Source organism: Astyanax mexicanus, unplaced genomic scaffold, assembly GCF_023375975.1.
Source record: "Astyanax mexicanus isolate ESR-SI-001 unplaced genomic scaffold, AstMex3_surface scaffold_31, whole genome shotgun sequence".
Classification (NCBI taxonomy): Eukaryota; Metazoa; Chordata; class Actinopteri; order Characiformes; family Acestrorhamphidae; genus Astyanax; species Astyanax mexicanus.
The window spans coordinates 1,477,501-1,502,502 of record NW_026040041.1 but is presented as its reverse complement, the minus strand read 5'-3'; the positions used below and the strand labels follow the sequence as shown (position 1 = coordinate 1,502,502).

At 38.2% G+C, this 25,002-nt stretch overlaps 1 protein-coding gene across 1 annotated transcript in view; it reads right to left on the bottom strand.

Moving 5' to 3' along the window:
- The window catches only part of LOC111197530 (NLR family CARD domain-containing protein 3-like), a 141,681-nt gene that overhangs the window by 71,751 nt on the left and 44,928 nt on the right, over positions 1–25,002 (bottom strand). The window contains exons 17-18 of the mRNA XM_049472838.1: positions 20,726–20,899; positions 7,295–7,468 (exon numbers count right to left, since the gene is read on the bottom strand). Of these exons, the coding sequence (XP_049328795.1) occupies positions 7,295–7,468; positions 20,726–20,899 (348 nt within the window). The remainder of the gene's footprint in view (positions 1–7,294; positions 7,469–20,725; positions 20,900–25,002) is intronic.

The window sequence follows — 25,002 nt, the reverse complement described above, 5'->3', positions numbered from 1 at the left end:
GGAAATTCAAAATCCAAGTCCTCCACTAAGGCGCGCGGATCGTCAGAAAAAAAGCAAAAATAACAGAGTTAACGCGGATAATGCTGATATATTTTAAAGTACAGCATACGATGGTTTGTTTAATTCACTGCTTTAAAAACGGTAAAGGAAACAGACGACTAATTAATTGGTTTTGTAAGTAAGGACTGCTGTACAGAGATCCGCCCTGCTGCTGCTCCTGCTCCTGCTGCTGCTGTGGGAGGAAGATGAAGCTTCAGCACACTGCAGATCAGACGGGCTTAAACGGTAAGATCTTTCATACACTATCACAATTACACATTACAGCATTCTACACAAAATATTGCTTTTAGAACTGCAAGATGTCTTCTTCTTTTTTTTACTGGCTAAATTATGCTATAACATAGTTAATATATTGACTGAATGAAAGTGTATAAATGTAAAGTTACAAAGTTATAAAGGTACAGCGTATTATTATTATTATTATTATTATTATTATTATTATTATTATTATTATTATTATATTGTTTTATTGTTTTATTATTACATTTTTATGGAAACAAAAAAGGCAACAACAGTCACATTTTCCATGAACAATGCACTGTACTAAATGGCTCTAACTAACTTTCTAACTACTAAAGATTTCCTCCATAAAAGTAAATCTGCTAATGTCAAAATATAACAAATAAAATTATAAAATTGTCTATTTCCTGAACTTCATTTTAAAATCAACATGTTCCTGAATACAAATCAAACAGGTCATGTCCTCCAAACCTTTAGTTTTATTAGTTTTATTTGTGTAGTTTTTTGTCTATTTTTAAACCTGCAGAAATTGGGTTGATTCCTGTTACTGATTTGGAATTATTAAGTTGAGTAGAGAGAAAACAAACCCTCACATTTTCACAATATAAATAACTTACTTCACTGCAAAAATCACCTACACCTTTAGCCCGTATACGGGACAAGGCATTATAAGGGGTTATTTTACACTAAAGCCATGTTCTTGCATAAAGTTTAATGTCTAAAGCAAAGTTCTCTTTCTCCAATAGAAAAACCTGAAAGCTATCTGGACAGCTATCTGGACAAAAATATAAAATACAGAAAAGAGTGAATATTAATATAAATGAGAATGTATATGTATATAGAGCTCTGGAATAAAATTAAAAATGAATTTAATAATAAAAACAAATTCTGAATCAGTTTCTGAGTAAAATGAACATTGTTGTTTTATTCTATAAACTACAGACAACATTTCTCCCAAATTCCAAATAAAAATATTCTCATTTAGAGCATTTATTTACAGAAAATGAGAAAAGACTGAAATAAAAAAAAAAGATGCAGAGCTTTCAGACCTCAAATAATGCAAAGAAAACAAGTTCCTATTCATAAAGTTTTAAGAGTTCAGAAATAATCAATATTTGGTGGAATAACCCTGGTTTTTAATTACAGTTTTTATGCATCTTGGCATCATGTTCTCCTCCACCAGTCTTACACTGCTTTTGGATAACTTTATGCCACTCCTGCTGCAATAAATCAAGCAATTGATTATATTCCATAGGTTTTCATTTTCTTTCTCTTATTTCTTTCCAGAGCTGTATATAGTACCAGTCAAATGTTTGGACACACATTCTCATTAATGTTTGTTCTTTATTTGAACTATTTACTGCGTTTTAGATTAATATCAAACACGTTTGCAGGTAGTTATTAGACAAAAAGTGTTTGGTTTTCACAAATGCTTGATACAAAAACTCAACCCAAGTGGTTTGGGATGAATTGGAGCTCAGATTGTGTGAGTGAGTGGAACTAAATGAAAAAATTACATTTTCAGGGCTTTCAGAAAACAAAGCATGGTTCAGCATTATTTATTTGTAATATATTTTTCAGGTGTATGTGGAAATGGATTATATGACGCACTGTCAACAAACGTGTATTTTCTGTTCTATGTTCATAAATAAGGTGCAACATATTGTAAGCGACAATAGTAAGAAACATGTAATTCAGCATGTATTGCTGCTGGGAGCGATTCAGCGAGAATTAAAAAATGCTTTTTTTAATTCTTAAAAAAAGCATTTTCTTTTAAAGTCAAACGAGTGCTGGATGTAAATCTACACAGATTTCTCTCCTGAAATTTGTTTTTTAAACGTAGGTTCTAACATTTACTAGCACTAAGCGCTACTAACGACTGCTGAGTGTTTCGGTAGGCCGGGCCGATATTAGTTACCAGGTCATCTCATGTAGCTTGTTTTAAAACAGCAATGACGCACCTTTGCACAGCGAAAAAACTAGTGCTACAGTTAGCTAATGCTAATACTGCTCCTTTATAAACTCCTTTGTAACGCTGTACACCACTTGAGTTTACTGATCCTTAATACCTGACAGGTAAAATTCATGAATAATTGTGCATTATTGTCCAAAAAATGTTTATTGTTTTTGCATCATCTCTAACTTCTCTTTTCCTTTGTGTTACAGGTGTTGGACAAGTGGGAGGTGTATTGTCTCCAATGATAAGATAGCTTCTTCAAGCAGGGATGCTGAACTTTTATTCATGCCTCATGAATTCATGAGCTTTTTTTTGTTTGTTTTTGCTGTAGGGAAATAGAGGTTCATTGGAAATGTTTTATTTTATCATGATAATTTTATTGTTAAAACATTGGATAAACATTTCTATTGTGTTCTGTATGTTTGTGATTGTGTACTTTCATAAAGTGTTATATATGTGTTATATATGTGTACCTAACCTAAATACATTTATTCGAAAATAAGTATTTTAAATGTTACACTTTAAAATAAGTGGACAGTTCCTGTGTATTTATTGTGTAAGTACTGTGTAAGTACATTGCTGTTACATATGATATATGTGTACCAAAGTTAAAAATATATATCCCACAGTAAGTACATTAAATGTTACACTTTAAAATAAGTGGACCGTTCCTGTGTAGTTATTGTGTAAGTACTGTGTAAGTACATTGTTGTTACATATGAAATATGTGTACCAAAGTTAAACATATTTATTATATAGGATTTTAATGTTACAATTTAAAATGTTCCTGTGTAGTTATTGTGTAAGCACTGTGTAAGTACATTGCTGTTACATATGATATACATGTACCAAAGTTAAACATATTTATCCCACAGTAAGTACATTAAATGTTACACTTTAAAATAAGTGGACAGTTCCTGTGTAGTTATTGTGTAAGTACTGTGTAAGTACATTGCTGTTACATATGATATATGTGTACCAAAGTTAAACATATATATCCCACAGTAAGTACATTAAATGTTACACTTTAAAATAAGTGGACAGTTCCTGTGTAGTTATTGTGTAAGTACTGTGTAAGTACATTGTTGTTACATATGAAATATGTGTACCAAAGTTAAACATATTTATTATATAGGATTTTAATGTTACAATTTAAAATGTTCCTGTGTAGTTATTGTGTAAGTACTGTGTATGTACATTGCTGTTAAATATGATATACATGTACCAAAGTTAAAAATATTTATTATATAGCATTTTAATGTTACACTTTAAAATGTTCCTGTGTAGTTATTATGTAAGTACTGTGCAAGTACATTGTTGTTAAATATGATATACATGTACCAAAGTTAAAAATATTTATTATATAGCATTTTAATGTTACACTTTAAAATGTTCCTGTGTAGTTATTATGTAAGTACTGGTAAATTACAGGTTGTTAATCAGAGTACTGCTTTTGGGATAGTGTAATAAATAGGATATTTAGGAGTTTTATCTTTACAATTCAGTTTGCTGAAACTTGCTGTTATAGATCTGCAAGGTTATAGAGGGGTTGATCCCTGATAATGTGATGGCAACATAATCATACCATTAAAACTAGATAAAGGTTAGAAACATTTTAATTATATTACATTTTAAGTATAGTTAAACATTACATTACATATTAAAAGAAGGAGTGTTTAATGATTTGATTTATAAGATGGAAACCTGTAGGTTTTTGTTCTGAATGAACATAAGTGGAGTCTTTAGGTGAGCTAACAAAGTAAGGTAATGTGCTGGATATCAATGAGTACTTTCCCCCTGAGGGGATGATATGCTGACATCCTTTTCTTCCCATGATCAAATCTAAAAAATTATTTTAGTTTTCAAAACACTCAATCAGCCCTAATTACATATCAGACAATATCTGTTGGATAAGTTTACACTCAACTTATCACACACACTATTACACATGTGTAAGTACACACACATTGTTACACAAGTGTAAGTACATGTGCTCTATTACTTGTGTAAGTACACTCCCCCTGGTACACATGTGTACTTACACAAGTCAAAATTAACCTTAATACACATGTGTAATTACATAACCTGTTCCTCTGTAGTTAATCTGTAACAATGTGTACTTCATCAGTAGTTACACTGTAGTTACATGGATTGTTACCATGTAACTACATAGTACTTAGGGACACTTATTATAAAGTGGGACCAAATCAATTAAAAAATACATAATATAAAATATAAATGTATTAAAAACTAATTTAAAACAATCACAGGTTTTCTGAAGAATAATAAAAACATTTTATTTTAAATTAATAAAAGTTTCAGTTTCAGTTAGTTTCAGTTTTAAATAATTGAAACAGCTCATCAAAACCTCAACCTATCCTTTATATTTGACAATATTTGATTAACTTTACAGGTCCTCAATCATCTTAATTTATTTAACTAAACTGAGTTTATATTATTTGTAACCTTGCGCTGAATTCAGCTCCGCGCTGCGAAAGAGAGAGAGAGAGAAAGAGAGAGAGAGAAAGAGAGAGAGAAAGAGAGAGAGGCGCATTTTGCCTGATTTCTTTTGATTAATTATCCGTAAATATAGTGAGTTTATACCATGAATTTTACTACACTTGATACGACCTTATTTATTAAAAGACTTTTTTAAGAAAACAGAGGTAATCCCGCGCCGCGCGCGCTGCCAAATCCGCTACGCGCGCCTGCGGTCTTTTTTGAGCACTGGACCAGATTTTCGTTAATGAATTAATATATTTAATATTTTAATAAATTTGTCCTGGTGATAAGAAACGAACGCTAACATATAGCTTTATATTTCTGTGTATTTTAAAAGTTTTAAGTTTTATTTAATTGACGGACAGCCCCAGAGGCCAGGGTGACAATGTGCTTTATTTTTCAGATATATAAAAAATTATAATAATACAAGTGAATTTTTAGTTAAATAATAGTGAAGTGATTTAAAAAAAATATGTTTATTCGATTTGTCCATTATGTTTATTTTTTATTTCTAAAACTCCAGCATTGGAGTGAGAATAAGCATCTGTTAAAATTCTCAAACAGCAGAATCCCTGTCTGCTGAAATTAAGTTACAGTTATTAAGTCTGTGTACTGAACATAAATATAACTCCCTATAACTGTCATGCAGATTTTTAAGTATATTTTATTTTTATAGTTGATTGCTGAAGGCTCTGGGTAAGTTTTTTTTTTTACTGTGGTGAGGAAGTGATGGTATGGGGTATTTTGGAGCGCAGAGCGCAGGGTGATCGTGATTCAGTTCTGGGTGTGCCAGTGACAGGTGAATTTAGACGTCCTCTCACAGGATCAATCCCAATGCAACACGTTTTTCCGCCGCCAAGATAGAAACACACCAGAAATTTACCTGAACACAAGTCATTTCCAGACCACCACGCCCATCAGCGTTAATATATTTCAGAAATCCATTGCTATTTTAAGGACTCGTGCGCAAGGCGTAAAAATAGACTGTTGACAGAGTGTACGATGGCAACGCGCCACATTACACGCCTTGCACAGGGTGTATGATAGGGCCCAGACTATTCTGATGTTGTGATTTATGTGAATGTGATTGTCAGTATTGTATTGGAAGAGCAAAAATAGGAAAGTACCGCAATGTAATCCATTTATTTTAGCAGAGTAACGGTAATCTGGTTACCACTTACTGAAGCAGTAACTGTAATGGATTACAGTTATTCATAATCTGATTACGTAACCCGTTACATGTAACCCGCTACTTCCCAACACTGCTCCTTACCTACCACACTCCTTACCTACCACACACTCTTTACCTACCACACACTCCTTACCTACCACACACTCCTGACCTCACACACTCCTTACCTCCCACACACTCCTTACCTACCACACTCCTTACCTACCACACACTCCTTACCTACCACACACTCCTTACCTACCACACACTCCTGACCTCACACACTCCTTACCTATCACACACTCCTTACCTACCACACAATCTTTACCTACCACACACTCCTCACCTCACGGGCACTTTGGGTTATTGTGTTGTTTAGTAAAATAGAAGAAATTCAATAACAGATATAATATTCTTTTTCTATGGTGAATTAAGTGTGTGATTAGATCTAGGGCTGTGTGATATGACCAAGAATTCATATCTTGATACAGGAAACTTCATATCCCAGTAATGACACAGATCATGATATAGAACATTTTCTATAAATTCAGTTATTTTTAACCACACACTGAGAAAGAGAGAGAAGAGAGAGACAGGGGGAGAGAGACTGGTGAGAGAGAGATAGGCTGGAGAGAGAGACAGGGTAGAGAGAGAGACAGGGTAGAGAGAGAGAGCGGAGAGAGGTTGACGTTGGAAACTTTGCTTTCCTCACTTTTCCAGGGCTGTTGTATTTTGATATAGACGATGGAGCTCAATACTAAACGATAGACGTTTTTCTATCATCAAATGAAGTATATAATCGTATCACTCAGCTCTAATCAGAGCTATAATAAACTGATATAATTGGTTATTAAAGATAAAGGTCTGTCTGTATTTAGAGTGTCTTCAATAATGAGCTGTAGAGAGTAAGATATTCTCACTGGACTGAGAAGTGAAGCCTGTGAACTTCATCCTGTGTTTAAAAGTTAAACTGGTCTGACTGAAGCTGATTCAACATTCCCAGTAACAGTAAATTACCATAAACCACTCTGTTACACACAGGTCTGTTTTCACTGCTGCACTGTTTCAACAATCGGCTGCCCTTAAACACCACTAAAACTCCTCCTTCCTTTAAATCCGGGAGTTCCTGATCACGCTGTGATACAGACCACCTGACTCTCAGATACAAGCTATGGTGAATTACCAGCACCGCCTCACCACTGACTCACTAATAACTCCACTATACTGATATTATTAGATCAAACACAAAGCTAGATTCATTAGTGAATTCTGAATAGTGTTCTATTAGTCTAATCAATTCAATATTTACTTCATTAGCACTCATTCCTATGTGCAGCACAAACACCTAAAATAACATCACTCACTGTAGTTTCTCCAGTTTACAGTGAGGATCCTTCAGTAGATCAGAGAGCAGCTTCACTCCTGAGTCTCCTGGATTATTGTGGTTCAGATTCAGTTCTCTCAGGTGGGAGGGGTTTAATTTCAGAGCTGAAACCAGAGCAGCACAGCCTTCTCCTGTAATACTGCAGTTCATCAGCCTGCAGAGAGAAGGAGAGAAAAGTACAACAGACGAGTTACACAGTACAATTCACACACTAGGAGTGTAAAAACTCACCTAATCAATAAAACACACATAAGATCTGGATTCAGCAATAAAACAGTGATACAATGACCCAAATCAATACAATATTAATATTAATGTAATCCCCTGTGTGTGATGTGATGTGGTTGTGTGTGTGAGAGAGTGTGTATGTGTGTGTGTGTGTATTCCACAGATGCAGCAGAACAGCAACAGGTAAAACATACATATTAATACATATTAATACATATTTATAAATATTTATTATATATATTTATATATATATATATTATATATTTATATATTTATTATATATATTTATTATATATATATATATATATATATATATATATATCAAAGTCAAAGTCAAAGTGGTTTTTATTGTCATTTCAGCTATATACAGAGTACACAGTGAAATGAAACAACGTTCCTCCAGGGACCATGGTGCACATAAACACAGTGTAGACAGAACAATAGTGCAACAGTACAAAAGTGCAGACAGACAATACAACACAATACAGACAAAGAATAATAAATAACAAGACAGTGTGCAAATTATGCAGTGTGCAAAAAGTGTGCAAAAAAGACCAGTGAGGTAGTAATTACCTCTATTACACAGTGTGCAATAGAGTCCAGTGAGGTAGTAGGGTTTTTACTGCTTTCCGTTTTCTGGGGTAAGTGGGGTAAGAGTGTGTGTGCATGTACAGAAAAACCATCAGTTCAGTCTCTGCAGTTGAGGAGTCTGATGGCTTGGGGGTAGAAGCTGTTGCAGAATCTGGTTGTGCTGGACTTCCCGAGGGCAGGAGGGAGAACAGTTCGTGTGAGGGATGAGTGGGGTCATTCACAATGCTGGTTGCTTTGCGGATGCTGCGGGTGGTGTAAAATGTCGGTGATGGAGGGGAGAGAGACGCCGATGATCCTCTCAGCTGTCCTCACAATACGCTGGAGGGTCTTGCGGTCAGAGACAGTGCAGGTCCCAAACCAGGCAGTGATGCAGCTGCTCAGGATGCTCTCAATGGTCCCTCTATAGAAGAGTGTGAGGATGGGTGGAGGGAGACGGGCCTTTCTCAGCTTCCGGAGGAAGTAGAGACGCTGCTGGGCTTTCTTGGCTGTAGAGCTGGTGTTCAGGGTCCAGGTGAGGTTATCTGCTAAGTGGACACCAAGGAACTTGGTGCTCTTAACAATCTCCACAGAGGACCCGCCGATGTTGAGTGGAGAGTGGGTGTGTTGTGCTCTCCTGAAGTCAACAACCATTTCCTTTGTCTTGTCCACATTCAGGTGAAGGTTGTTGACTGTACATCAGTCTGTCAGCCGCTGCACCTCCTCTCTGTATGCTGACTCGTCGCCTTTGGTGATGAGACCCAGCACGGTTGTATCATCGGCGAACTTGATAAAGCTGTTAGAACTGTGTTTTGCAGCACAGTCATGAGTCAGCAGGGTGAACAGCAGAGGACTCAGGACACTGCCCTGGGGGGCCCCAGTGTTCAGTGTGATGGTGCTGGAGGTGCTGCCCCCGAACCGGACTGACTGGGGTCTCCCCGTCAGAAAGTCCAGGATCCAGTTGCAGAGGGGGGTGTTGAGGCCGAGCGAGCTTAGCTTCCTGATGAGGTTCTGTGGGATGGTGGTGTTGAATGCTGAACTGAAGTCTATAAACAGCATTCTGACGTGAGTGTCCTTCTTCTCCAGGTGGGTGAGGGAGAGATGAAGGGTGGTGGTGATGGCATCGTCTGTGGAGCGATTGGGACGATACGCAAACTGCAGGGGGTCCAGTGAAGAGGGCAGTCGTGTCTTGATGTTCCTCATGACTAGCCTCTCGAAGCACTTCATGATGATGGGTGTAAGTGCAACGGGACGGTAGTCATTGAGGCAGGACACTGTGGACTTCTTCGGCACGGGAATGATGGTGGTGGACTTGAGGCACGTTGGGACAGTGGCGCTGCACAGGGAGATGTTGAAGATGTCCGTGAGAACATCTGTCAGCTGGTCTGCGCACTCCCTGAGCACTCTGCCGGGGATGTTGTCTGGTCCTGCAGCTTTTCGTGGGTTGACTCTGCGCAGAGTGTTCCTCACATCCACTGCAGTCAGGCACAACACCTGCTCGTCTGGCTTGGGCATGGTCTTTCTCACCATCGTGTGGTTTTGTGCCTCAAACCGTGCATAAAAGTTGTCCTGTAGTTGGTGATTGCCTGGATGCCCTGCCACATACGCCACGCGTCACCCGTGTCCTTGAAGTGGCTGTGGATTCTCTGGGCGTGTGCGCGCTTTGCCTCTCTGATGGCTCTTGACAGGTCGGCTCTCGCTTTCCTCAGGGCCACCTTGTCACCCGCTCTGAAGGCGGAGTCGCGGGTCCTCAGCAGCGCACGTACCTCAGCAGTCATCCAAGGCTTCTGGTTTGGGCATGTAGTGAGGGTCTTGGAGACAGTGACATCATCAATACACTTGCTGATGTAGCCAGTGACTGATGCTGCATACTCCTCCAGATCAACAGAATTGCCTTCAGTAGGAGCCTCCCTGAACATGTCCCATGCAGTGCACTCAAAACAGTCCTGAAAGGCAGAGATGGAGCCTGCCGGCCAGGTTTTCACCTGCTTCTGAACTGGTCTGGAGCGTCTGATGAGTGGTGTGTATGTTGGAGTCAGCCAAACACACATGTGGTCCGAGAAAGCGAGGTGGGGGCGGGGCTCCGCCCGGTACGTGCTGGGGATGTTTGTGTAAACAAGATCCAGCGCGCTCGCTCCTCTCGTTGCAAAGTTCACATGTTGATGGAATTTAGGGAGCACTGACTTGAGATTTGCGTGGTTGAAATCTCCGGCGATAATGAACAGTCCGTCTGGGTGTTTGTTCTGCAGATCGCTGATAGACCGATAAAGTTCACACAGAGCCTCTTTAGCATTAGCACCAATGCTTTTTTTTTTTTTTTTTTTTACCTTACTTGTCTGTACTTTACTGGAGTAATTCTTTTTCAGACAACTTTTTACTTCTACTTCTTACATTTTCACACAATTATCTGAACTTTCTACTCCTTACATTTTTTTTTTTTTAAAGCTTTGTTTATTGAGTTTTTTAAAGTACTTGGCATTTACAACATAGATATATTCATAACTTGCACAGTACAAATGCACAACTATACATCAAGAATTAGTGATAAACTAATATTAATAGCAATAGGCCAAAGTATAAAGAATTACAAAAGTTAACAAATCTAAAACAAGGGTGAAAAATGAAAAGAAAGAAGAAAAAAAAATAAAAAAATAAAAAATAAATAAAAATAAATAAAAGGGGGAGGGTGGATCAACTTAAGAACAATTCCTTAACAAGCAAGTGCCAAATATCTTCTGCATCCATTAACCTTATCATCCAATCATGCATCCAGTCATCAACATTATTTTATAATTATTATCATGTTTCTATAAAAATAAAAAGAACAGTTCTCATTCTGGAGTTGCAGGTAGACTCAGTTGTTTTACATAAGAGAAAAAAGTGCCCCAAATTGTCCAAAATTTTCGTGTAGACCCTTTAAGTGTATGATTGATTTTCTCTAATCCTGCACACTTTAAGACTGTTTCAATCCAGAGAGTATGAGAGGGGGGTACAGAGGACTTCCATCTAAGCAAGATCAATCTTCTTGCCAACAAAGTGGTGAAGGCAATCAGATCTTTGTTTGATTTAGTCAACTGTAGAATGGATGGTGGGACCCCAAATAATGCAATAACAGGGTCTGGATTAATCAATGTATCAGTTACCACTGTTAGTGTACTAAATATTTCTGTCCAAAAATCTGTAAGAGCCGGGCAGCTCCAAAACATGTGCACATGATTAGCAGGAGATTGGCCACATCGTTCACAGTTAGGATTTATGTTCTCATAGATTTTAGATAATCTTTCTTTGGTCCAATAAGCCCTGTGAATAAGTTTAAACTGAGAAAGGCCATGACGTGCACAAATGGAGGAAGTATGAACCCTTCTAAGTATTTTCTCCCATAATTCATCAGTTATTTCGATCCCCAACTCTTCTTCCCACAAAGATTTAATTGTGTTTAATGGACTATTTTGTACTGCACCAATTTGTTTATAAATGATTGCTAAAGATCCCTGTAGTGTAGCAAGAGGGGTTAAAAAAGTGTCGAATGGTGTTTCACCAGGCAGAGAGGGAAATTGAGAAGATATGCTACGTATATAGCTTCGGATCTGTAAAAACCTAAAGAAGTTATGTCTAGGTAGCCCATATGTTACAGACAATTGTTCAAATGAAGAAAAAATATTGTCGGTATAGAGATCTTTAAGTTGCTTAATACCCAAATTAGACCATACTCCAAAAGTATTATCATCAATAGAGGGAGGGAAAGCTGGGTTAAAAGCCACTGGAGCGCAAAATGAAATTGTCTGAAAACCAAAATGTCGTCTGAACTGGTTCCAGATTTTAAGTGTTGTTTTAACACATATATTTTTTGTGAGAGAAAAATTTGGACCAGTAATAGAGGAATGGGCAAGGGCAGATAAGGATGCCGGCCTTGATGAGATTGCTTCCATCTCCAACCAAATTGGGGATGGAGATGTCTGGTCAGCCTGCAACCAATATTGAATGATCCTAAGATGAGCAGCCCAGTAGTAGGCTCTGAAGTCTGGTAGAGCTAGGCCTCCATCTAATTTTGGTCTCTGCAAGAGTTGTTTACGTATCCTAGGAGTTTTTTTATCCCATATGAAGGACAAAACTAATCCATCAATTTTCCTAAAAAAGCTATTAGGGAGAACAATAGGGAGGCATTGAAAAAAGTAAAGGAATTTAGGGAGAATGTTCATTTTAATAGAGTTAACTCTGCCCACCAAAGAGAGCTGTAGCAGGCTCCACCGCTCCAGATCATTTGCAACCCGAGCTAGAAGAGGAGCAAAGTTAGCCTGAAATAAATCTTCAATTCTACTGGTAACTTGCACACCAAGGTAGACAAAGCTCTTATTTGCTATTTTAAAGGGTAGGTCACATAAAAGTGGATCATTTACCGCCACATTAAGTGGCATCAATTCACTCTTACTAAAGTTTAATTTATATCCAGACATATGGCCAAAGGATTTAAAGATGGAAAGAGCCACCGGAATAGAAATAGAGAGATTGGACAGAAATAAAAGAAGATCATCTGCAAACAGAGACAGTTTATGTTCATATCCGTATCTAAGTATACCTTTAACGGAGGGGTTGGATCGAAGTGCTATGGCCAGTGGTTCTATAGCAAGCGTAAATAATAAAGGACTTATCGGACAACCCTGGCGTGTTGATCGCTGTAAGGAAAAATAACTTGATTGGGTACTGTTGGTTCGAACAGATGCTACAGGAGATGAATACAAAATTTGTATCCAAGTAATAAATTTAGAGCCAAAGCCAAATTTGTGTAAAGTATAAAATAAATATTCCCACTCAACCCGATCAAACGCTTTCTCAGCATCTAGGGACAGGATGGCCTCAGAAGTGCTGGCAGCCGATGGATTATACACAATATTAAATAGTCTGCGAAGATTAAAGAATGAATGTCTGTTTTTAATGAATCCCGTTTGGTCAGGTGATATAATTGAGGGGAGTACTGTTTCCAGACGTAATGCCAAAATTTTTGCTAAAATTTTATAGTCCACATTTAACAAGCTAATTGGGCGGTATGATGCACAATCCAAGGGGTCTTTGTTTTTTTTGAGAATTAGACAGATAGTTGCCTGGGTAAGAGTCTGTGGGAGAGTACCCTTTTCAAAGGCTTCGTTGTACATTTCAAGTAAGATAGGGGCTAATTTAGGAAACATTTTTTTATAAAATTCGACCCCATACCCATCAGGCCCTGGGCTTTTCCCGGATTGAAGGGAGTTCACGGCCTTAGATATTTCTTCCATAGTGATTGGTTGCTCTAATATTTCAGCCATATCTTGATTAACCAATGGCACATCAAGAGAGTGGAAAAAATCATCCATCTCTGATTCATCTACCTTGCATTCTGAAGTATATAAAGACTGGTAAAACCTTTTAAATTGATTATTGATCTCTTTAGGGTTTGTCGTCGTCCCAGACTGTGTGCGAATTTTAATGATCTGTTGCAACACCGTCCGTTGGCGCAATTTATGGGCTAATAATTTCCCAGTTTTTTCTCCTTGTTCATAGTATGAGCTTCTCGATTGAACCAATAATTCAGTAATTTGGTCTGTCAGTATCGTATCGAATTCTGCTTGTAAAATGAGGCGCTGTTTATACATTTCTGGAGAGGGTGTGCAAGCGTATATTTCATCTAACTGGGATATACACTGTGTTAACTCAGATAATCTAGCCTTTTTGAGTTTATTAATGTATGCATTATATGAAATAATTTCACCTCTTATATATGCTTTTAAACTTTCCCAGAGGGTAGAAGCAGAAATGTTTGGAGTCCTATTGACACTTAAGAAGTCAATTTGATCTGAAACAAAGGCAACAAAACTTTCCTTACTGAGCAACTGTGTATTTAATCGCCATGTAAATCGAGGCTTTTCAATTTTATAAAAGGCCACTTCCATAGTAACTGGAGCATGATCTGATATAACAATCGGGTTGTATGAGCATGAATATATTGAGTGGAGTAGTCGGTCATCTACTAAAAAATAATCTATACGCGTATATGTGTGGTGGACTGATGAAAAAAAAGAATATGCCTTCCCAGATGGATGAGCTCTTCTCCAGGGATCAGAGATAGCAAATTCAGTCATGAAGGTTTGGATAACCTTAGCTGAAGGTGAAGTAGAGGTGAGCTTAGAAGAGGATCGATCTAAGAGTGGATCCAGCCAACAATTAAAATCTCCGCCTAGTATTAACCTGTGAGAAGTCAGATCTGGCAACTTGGAAAAAACTGACTTGAAAAAATCCCTGTTATCCCAATTTGGTGCATAAATATTAACAAGTAAAACCTTTATAGTTGACAATTTTCCACTAACAATCACAAATCTTCCGTTGGGGTCAGCAATCATATCAGAACATGTAAAAGGTACTGATTTATGAAGCAAGATAGCCACCCCTCTGGCCTTGCTGTTAAATGAGGAATGAAAAACCTGCCCTACCCATTTAGCTCTTAAACATAGATGTTGTGACAGCTTGAGATGTGTCTCTTGGAGGCAAGCAACATGGGCATTCAATTGGTGAAGGTGGTGAAGCACTTTGTTACGTTTAACTGGGTTGTTAATCCCCCTGCAATTCCATGTGAGAAAGTTGAACCCATTACCTCTGACTGGGTGTGCTACTCTAGGCTGAGCCATGTGTTAAGAAACTAGTAATATATAAGGAACAAGGCACAGTAGAAATGTATCACATAGATGGCGTTGACCCACACAAATGAAAAAACTATAACCAGCATCAAAAAACACACTAAACTTGAGAACAGATAAGAAAACAGAACCCCCTTTCCCCAAACCCACCCCTAGCCAGGTGTCCCCCAATTGAGACACCAAACAAACCCAATATGAAGAAAAATACTGAAGCAAGACATGACAGTTCTTGCTTTATGCTACCTGAGGCTGTGGCCACTGATCCTGAGTAAACCAGATATGCAAAGGTCTGACCACAGTTAAATCTAAAGACTATTACAGTCATTACTAGAAGAAGAAAAGTCTGTTACATGGGTTAACTAAGGACACTGCAATTGTATAAGCACCCACACCTTGGCAATAGAAATAATAAATCATGACAATAAAGGCCATATATGGACAGTGTCTCCTTACAAAGCAGGATAAAGCCAATAATAAAACCCAACCAATTGAGTTGTCACTGCCATTAAAAGGGGGTGGGTGTTTAACCTGAATCCAGTACCTCCACACAAAAATTGGTAAACAACAGCGTCCAAATTAAGAAAGATGGAAAAAGAACTATACACGCTTATTTATTTACTATGGCAAGGAGCCATACTCACCAACCCAGACTGGGATAACAAGTGGGAAAATAATTTTTTCTATAGTCCGTGTGTCAAAGTTCACCCACAAATCAGCTTGGAGACTAAACCGTACACAGAGTCTCCCATCCCAATTCACACAGCATCTCGCGGTTCAACAGCTGACTTCACACTTTTCTTAATAAATTCGGCCGCAGAAGACGCATCCTCGAATCTGTACGTGGAGCCGTCCGGCATGGTCAGTCTCAAAACCGCAGGATAAATAAGGCCGAACCTCACGCCCGGGCACGCATGCAGCTGGCGCTTCACGCCTCCAAAGCTGGCCCGTTTCTTAGCCACAGCCGCGGTGTAATCTGCAAAGATCGAAACTTTCCGCCCTTTGTAAAGAAGGGGAGCTGCATTTCCTGATTTCTTCAAGATATTATTGCGGACATGGAAGAAGTGCACCCGAATAACGAACGGTCGTGGAGGTTCTCCATCCTGAGGCCGACTCCGCAGAGTGCGATGGGCTCGATCTAGCAATGGTTTCTCCTCCAGACCGAGCAACCCCTGAAGCAACTCCGCCACAAATTCCGTCGGTCTTGGTCCCTCCACCCCCTCCGGTACACCCAGGAGACGAATATTATTTCTCCGCATTCTGCTTTCCAAGTCTTCGCATTTGTTATCCAGGTAAGCCACCTTAGCATTTAAAGTGTGAACGCTCGCCTCAAGTACGCTAATGCGAGTGCTGTGATCCGTAGCGCTACGTTCTAGCTCCGATAGGGTCTCCCCGTGTGTAGCGATCATATTCTGGATGTTCTCAATGGACTTTTTGAACTCCTGCTTTACTGAAGACATCTCCGCCTTGAGACTGGTGGATACAGAGTCCATTTTGTTGAATATATCGGACTTAAGAGTATCCACCATAGCGTGTAACAGCTCCGCCGTCAGTGTTGCCGTTGGTACCTCTTTAGCCGCCGCGTCCGCTAGTGGGGGTGTATCAGGAGAGGCTGCTGGCTTGTTGCGGCCTGCTCTTGCCGATTCCGTTTTGGGTCGAGTAGACGCCATTATTGGTAAAAACTGCCCAAACTGAGTCTAGGTTGTTTCAGTAACTCTTTAGATTTCTAGCCGAACAAGAAAAAAGCAATTGCATACGTTTAAATATATAAATTCGGCCACTACCTCAGGAGCGATAGGGAGACGCGTCCTACATCCTGGCCTTCCAAAAGCGCCCCCCCCAGCACCAATGCTAGCGCTGGGTGGGATGTAGACAGCAGCTATTAGCATGGCGGAGAACTCCCGTACTAAATAAAAAGGTCTGCACTTGACTATCAGGAACTCCACCAGCGGAGAGCAGTGTTTGGCGACAGTCACAGCGTTGTTACACCATTCCGTGTTGATGTAAACACACACGCCTCCACCGCGGGTCTTCCCGGATAGAGCCGTGCTCCTATCCGCTCTCAACGCGGTTAGCCCGGCTAGCTGAATGGCGCTGTCCGGAATGTTGTCGTTCAGCCACGATTCCACAAAAACCAAAGCACAGCAGTCTCTGAACTCACGCTGGGTTGTTCGCTGGAGTCGGATGTAGTCCAGTTTATTGTCAAGGGAACAGACGTTTGCCAGAAAGAGCGATGGTATAGCCGGCCGGCTAGGACTAGCCTTTAGCCTCGCGCGGATCCCGGCTCTCTTTCCGCACTTACGCTTACGCTCGCACCGCTTGCGATGGCACTTTTGCTGGGCTCCGGCGTCAGGAAACACCGCGGGCTGGCGGCCTGGGTCTCTTAGCAGGCTAAGCTCAAGTAGCGTCTGCAGAACCTCGTCCGGTAGCGTGTTTTCTGGCTGATTTCTCCACTGTAGCAGGGTCTGGCGGTGGTAGAACATGTGCACGGGTGTTCCGATGCACATATTTGCAGGAAATAAACGGAAAAAACGACAAATAGTAACACAAAAGCACCATTTAACGGACCCGGAGCGGCCGCTGCGTGTTAACGCGCCGCCATCTTGGGTGGGTCACACAGTTTTGGGCATAACATGAAATAAACCAATCAGTGTGTCTGTATCCATCCCCTTTAAGAGGCAGCTGCGCTCTGTCTTCTGTTCATTCCTATTTTAAGAGGCATAAACTGACTGCGCCTCACGCTGTTCAAATAAGGGAAGAGTAATGTTATTTTATTCTTTATTCTGTTTATTGTTTATGTAAAAACTGGGTTTGCATCATTGAATATTAATCAAGCAATTAACCATCATTTACACTGGAGAGGGACCCTCATTTACAATGCCACTGAGCATTTACAGTTTAAAAGGGATCAAACATATTTTTAAAAAATTAGAAATAAAAACTGACATTTACTATAGACAATTAAAATATATACCTAAAAAAGAAAAAATAGGACATTTTTAAAAGATCATAAAAATTGATACGTAAAAAATAAAGAATTTATATCTTATGAAGAAAAAATTAATAGTAATGAATGTAAAGTAAAATGATAAGAATGATAAAAAATTATAAAATCTATATGAATAAACGAAGAACATAGGAATCATGGGGAAAAATATAAATATATATATATATATATATATATATATATATATAATTTGATCAATAAAATAATTAAAATCAATTAAAAATACATAATATAAAATATAAATGTATTAAAAACTAATTTAAAACAATCACAGGCTTTCTGAAGAATAATAAAAACATTTTATTTTAAATTAATAAAAGTTTCAGTTTCAGTTAGTTTCAGTTTTAAATAATTGAAACAGCTCATCAAAACCTCAACCTATCCTTTATATTTGACAATATTTGATTAACTTTACAGGTCCTCACTCATCTTAATTTATTTAATTAAACTGAGTTTTATATTATCTGTAGCCTCGCGCTGAATTCAGCTCCACGCTGCGAAAGAGAGAGAGAAAGAGAGAGAGAAAGAGAGAGAGAGAAAGAGAGAGAGAGAGAGAGAGAGAGAGAAAGAGAGAGAGGCGCATTTTGCCTGATTTCTTTTGATTAATTATCCGTAAATATAGTGAGTTTATACCATGAATTTTACTACACTTGATACGACCTTATTTATTAAAAGACTTTTTTAAGAAAACAGAGGTAATCCCGCGCCGCGCGCGCTGCCAAATCCGCTACGCGCACCTGCGGTCTTTTTTGAGCACTGGACCAGATTTTCGTTAATGAATTAATATATTTAATATTTTAATAAATTTGTCCTGGTGATAAGAAACGAACGCTTACATATAGCTTTATATTTCTGTGTATTTTAAAAGTTTTAAGTTTTATATAATTTACGGACAGCCCCAGAGGCTAGGGTGACAATGTGCTTTATTTTTCAGATATATAAAAAATTATAATAATAAAAGTGAATTTTTAGTTAAATAATAGTGAAGTGATTTAAAAAATATATGTTTATTCGATTTGTCCATTATGTTTATTTTTTATTTCTAAAACTCCAGCATTGGAGTGAGAATAAGCATCTGTTAAAATTCTCAAACAGCAGAATCCCTGTCTGCTGAAATTAAGTTACAGTTATTAAGTCTGTGTACTGAACATAAATATAACTCCCTATAACTGTCATGCAGATTTTTAAGTATATTTTATTTTTATAGTTGATTGCTGAAGGCTCTGGGTAAGTTTTTTTTTTTACTGTGGTGAGGAAGTGATGGTATGGGGTATTTTGGAGCGCAGAGCGCAGGGTGATCGTGATTCAGTTCTGGGTGCGCCAGTGACAGGTGAATTTAGACGTCCTCTCACAGGATCAATCCCAATGCAACACGTTTTTCCGCCGCCAAGATAGAAACACACCAGAAACTTACCTGAACACACGTCATTTCCAGACCACCACGCCCATCAGCGTTAATATATTTCAGAAATCCATTGCTATTTTAAGGACTCGTGCGCAAGGCGTAAAAATAGACTGTTGACAGAGTGTACGATGGCAACGCGCCACGCTACACGCCTTGCACGGGGTGTATGATAGGGCCCAGACTATTCTGATGTTGTGATTTATGTGAATGTGATTGTCAGTATTGTATTGGAAGAGCAAAAATAGGAAAGTACCGCAATGTAATCCATTTATTTTAGCAGAGTAACGGTAATCTGGTTACCACTTACTGAAGCAGTAACTGTAATGGATTACAGTTATTCATAATCTGATTACGTAACCCGTTACATGTAATCCGTTACTTCCCAACACTGCTCCTTACCTCCCACACACTCCTTACCTACCACACACTCCTTACCTACCACACACTCCTGACCTCACACAGTCCTTACCTATCACACACTCCTTACCTACCACACACTCTTTACCTACCACACACTCCTTACCTACCACACACTCCTCACCTCACGGGCACTTTGGGTTATTGTGTTGTTTAGTAAAATAGAAGAAATTCAATAACAGATATAATATTCTTTTTCTATGGTGAATTAAGTGTGTGATTAGATCTAGGGCTGTGTGATATGACCAAGAATTCATATCTTGATACAGGAAACTTCATATCCCAGTAACGACACAGATTATGATATAGAACATTTTCTATAAATTCAGTTATTTTTAACCACACACTGAGAAAGAGAGAGAAGAGAGAGACAGGGGGAGAGAGACAGGTGAGAGAGAGATAGGCTGGAGAGAGAGACAGGGTAGAGAGAGAGAGCGGAGAGAGGTTGACGTTGGAAACTTTGGTTTGCTCACTTTTCCAGGGCTGTTGTATTTTGATATAGACGATGGAGCTCAATACTAAACGATAGATGTTTTTCTATCATCAAATGAAGTATATAATCGTATCACTCAGCTCTAATCAGAACTATAATAAACTGATATAATTGGTTATTAAAGATAAAGGTCTGTCTGTATTTAGACTGTCTTCAATAATGAGCTGTAGAGAGTAAGATATTCTCACTGGACTGAGAAGTGAAGCCTGTGAACTTCATCCTGTGTTTAAAAGTTAAACTGGTCTGACTGAAGCTGATACAACATTCCCAGTAACAGTAAATTACCATAAACCACTCTGTTACACACAGGTCTGTTTTCACTGCTGCACTGTTTCAACAATCGGCTGCCCTTAAACACCACTAAAACTCCTCCTTCCTTTAAACCCGGGAGTTCCTGATCACGCTGTGATACAGACCACCTGACTCTCAGATACAAGCTATGGTGAATTACCAGCACCGCCTCACCACTGACTCACTAATAACTCCACTATACTGCTATTATTAGATCAAACACAAAGCTAGATTCATTAGTGAATTCTGAATAGTGTTCTATTAGTCTAATCAATTCAATATTTACTTCATTACCACTCATTCCTATATGCAGCACAAACACCTAAAATAACATTACTCACTGTAGATTCTCCAGTTTAAAGTGAGGATCCTTCAGTAGATCAGAGAGCAGCTTCACTCCTGAATCTCCTGGATTATTGTAGTTCAGATTCAGTTCTCTCAGGTGGGAGGGGTTTAATTTCAGAGCTGAAACCAGAGCAGCACAGCCGTCTCCTGTAATACTGCACCACACCAGCCTGCAGAGAGAAGGAGAGAAAAGTACAACAGACGAGTTAAACAGTTAAATTCACACACTAGGAGTGTAAAAACTCACCTAATCAATAAAACACACATACGATCTGGATTCAGCCGGAAAACAGTGATACAATGACCCAAACCATTACAATATTAACACTAATGTAATCACCTGTGTGTGATGTGATGTGTGTGATGTGATGTGTGTGTGTGTGTATTCCACAAATGCAGCAGAACAGCAACAGGTAAAACTTAATACATATTTATTGTATATATATATATACATATATATATATATATATGTATATATATATATATATATACATATATACAGGGGTTGGAGAATGAAACTGAAACACCTGATTTTAGAGCACAATAATTGATTGTGGTGACGGACAGTTCTGGTGGAAACAGGAGAGTTGAGGTGCACATTGAATTCTGCTTAATTTGATCAGCCGTGGTTTTATGTTTTTTGGATACAATCTGGGTTAGCACCCGAACATCCCTTCCAGACAGCTTCCTCTTGCAGCGTCCACAGTTAATCCTGTTGGATGTGGTTTGTGCTTCTTGGTGGTGTGCTGACATTACCCTGGATACCTTGGCTCTTGATACATCACAAAGACTTGCCGTCTTGGTCACAGATGTGCCAGCAATCAATCAATCAATCAACCTTTATTTAAACTCGGAGTACATTGAGGGTGGCCCTCGTTTACAATGTAGCTGAGCAATTACATAGAAGGGATTGACAACAACAACAACAACAAATGTAAACAGAATAAGATAAGTCCTAAAACATTTAAAAACAGCATTTTAAAAAGAAACATAATAATGTTAAGATATAAAACAATAATAATTTAAGAGTAAGACTCATAAAATCAAAGGAACAAGAAAGGTAATAGAATGAATAAAAATTGAACTACAGATGAATAAATTACACATATAAAAAAGTAAAATAATATCTAAATAATACCTAAAGTCAATAAAAGAAAAATAATTTAAAGGAATGTGAAAAAAACAGCTACAACAAACATTAAAAACTAAAAAATGAACTAAATAATGAAAAAATAAAATAAAGATACCAAAGATCATAAAAAAGATCATAACAAAAAACTAAAAAAAAACTAAAATGAGCTAAAACAGTGTCAGGCTGTCTGAAGGTGTTTAGAGTCGAGGAGTTTAAAATGATTTAGTGACTCCAGTGAGCTTTAGAGCTTTAGAGTTTCCTGTAGTGAATTCCAACTCGCTGCTGCTGCTCTGTAGCTAAAAGCATGTGCTTAAAAGTGCTTAAAAATGAAAATAAATAAATGTGTTTCCCGACGCACAGCAAAAGAAGACCATCCACTTTTTCATAGAGTGAACAGTGATGTGCGCTATACGGGTCACCAGTAATGAATCTTAGTGCTGCATGATTCACAGAATCACAGAATCAAGTTTTTGCCTTAGCTTACCTGAAAGCTTGTTAATATGGTGCTTAAATTAAGTTTGTCATCTAGACATATGCCAAGGTACTTATATTCATTAACTCTTTCCACATTAGAAACCTTCAAATTTGTAATTTTAAGAGTATTAAAATCAATGTTAAAGGATCTGGAAAACACCATGTACTTGGTTTTCTCAGCATTTAAAACAAGTTTATGGTTATAAAAGGCAGCCTGTACGGCATTAAAAGTGTGCTGCAGTTTATCTACTGCCGCACTAATGTGATCAGCTGAGCTGAGCAATATAAAATTGTGTCATCAGCATATAAATGTATTTTACAGTCAACAATGAAGTTGAAAATATCATTATTGTATATATAAAATAATACTGGGCCAAGGATTGATCCTTGTGGGACACCTTTAGAGATGGGTAGCAGTTCTGATCTACATTATCCCAGGACCACACACTGCTTTCTATGAGATAAGTCATTTCTAAACCATTCTAGAGCATTGTGGTCGAAGCCGGTGTTTGTAGACTTTTTAAAAGTAGAGAATGATCAGCTGTATCAAAAGCTTTAGAGAGATCAATGAAAATGGCTGCACAGTGTTTCTTTCGATCAATGGAGGTTAAAAGATAATCAAGGATCAGAGTAGTAGCAGTAATTGTGCTGTGCCTCTCTCTAAACCCAGATTGATGTTCTGATAGGATTGAGTTTACACTGAGAAATGTCTTGAGTTGGTCAATCACTAAGGATTCTAAAATTTTAGCTAGGCATGACAGTTTAGAGATTGGTCTAAAGTTGTTGAGATCTACAACGTCACCTCCTTTGTGGAGTGGAATTACTTCGGCTGTTTTCCAGATCCTGGGAATTCTGCTTGATAAAATGGAGAGATTAAAAATATATGTGATCTGTTTTAAAGTGACTGGAGATGCAATCTTCAGAAGGAAGGGTCTAGTCTGTCCTCTCCTGTGCTTTTTTTGTGTTAATAGTGCTGAGGGCTTTAGCTACTATATGATGAGGGAAAGGGTGGATGGTAAAGAGACCATGGCTTACAGCAGGTGGCGTATGTGTTTCATTGTTTGGTATTACTGTATTCATTTTATCAAATACATGTTCAGCTGCTACAAAATGATTATTAAATGTTTGGCAAAGCTCTCTTTGGTCAGAAATCTGGTGATTATGTACTAAAATCTGGGTGGGAGTAAGCTCTGATTTGTTTTTAAGTGAATTAACAACTTTCCAAAATTTGACAGGGTTTGAAGCAGATTTTGAGAATTGATCCATATAGTATTCTGCTTTAGCCTTTCTAGTGTGAGAGGTACATTTATTCCTTAACTGCCTAAAAATAAGCCATGGATCTCTATCACCACTTTTCTAACAGAGGTCCATTCTTTGATCCTAGCATTTAGCAAGGAAGATATTTCATTAGTCATCCAGGGGTTAGATCTATCACGTATTCTCATGCTTTTATAGGGGGCATGCTTTTTTACCACTGCTAGAAATGTTTGGGTAAAATGATCTAGTGCCAAGTCAACATCCAGGATTCCTGAGGTATAGTGAATGTTGCTGAGCACTAGATCATTTAAAAAAGCTTGATCATTAAAATGTTAAAGATCTCTTCTAATCATTATCCGAGAGCCAGACTTCTTTATGCTGGAGTCCCTAATGCATCCGATAGGACAGTGGTCACTTATACCAGGGTCAAATACACCTGTAGTGGTAATTCTGTCAGATCTATTTGATGAAATTAAATCTATTAAGGTTAACTTGGTGGGTCATGCAAGTTTGGTTGTGTTGGCTCAGTAATTAATTGTTTAAGCGACAGATTACCACACACTTCTCTTAGATGATGGGATGCATTAGTTAACCAGTTCAGATTAAAATCACCTAGGATCAGCATTAACAACACACTGCACTGACACACAAGGACAATTACTGTACAAACACGGTCACTTTACCCGCACTGAGACACTTTATTTTCTACTGCTCTAATTCATTTCATGCTGCTATAGCACATTTGCACTCTGGACTTGTTGTTGCAACCTGTCTACTCTTTCTATTTATTTCATTTGGGGTATTTATCTTTAACTATTTTGTATATTCTATTTTTATTGTATTCCTTTATTGTACTTTTATCTATATATCTATTTAATAACAGCTCCTGGGTGTAAACTGGATCGTGAGATCACAATTTCGTTCCACCTCATGTACCACATAAGATGCGAATGACAATAAAATCTCCTTGAATCCTTGAATCCTTGAATTTCTGAATCAGTGTATAGTGATAAAAGCCCAGCTAACTCATCTATAGAATGAGAGGGAGCAGAAGGAGGTCTATAAACACCAGCAACCACAAAACTGCTATTGCGTCCTAAACACACACTTGCAGAGCTAACAGTTCAAAACAGGCTTCCATGGGTAGTGTATTTAATTTTTTTTAACTAGCCACACCCCCACCCCTTGCTTTCCTGTCTGCTCTGTAGAGATGGTAATCTGTTACTTCAGAGTCTTTGACAGTTTGCTTAAGCCAGGATTCAGTCAATACTAAAATATCCAGATCAGACTGTGAAATTAAAAGACGTTCACCAACAATTTGTCCTCTTTTGAACTCTGGTATGTCTCCCATAATGTTGTGTGCATTGTAATATTTAGAGCAGAACTGTGCTCTTACCCTGCTAATTGAAC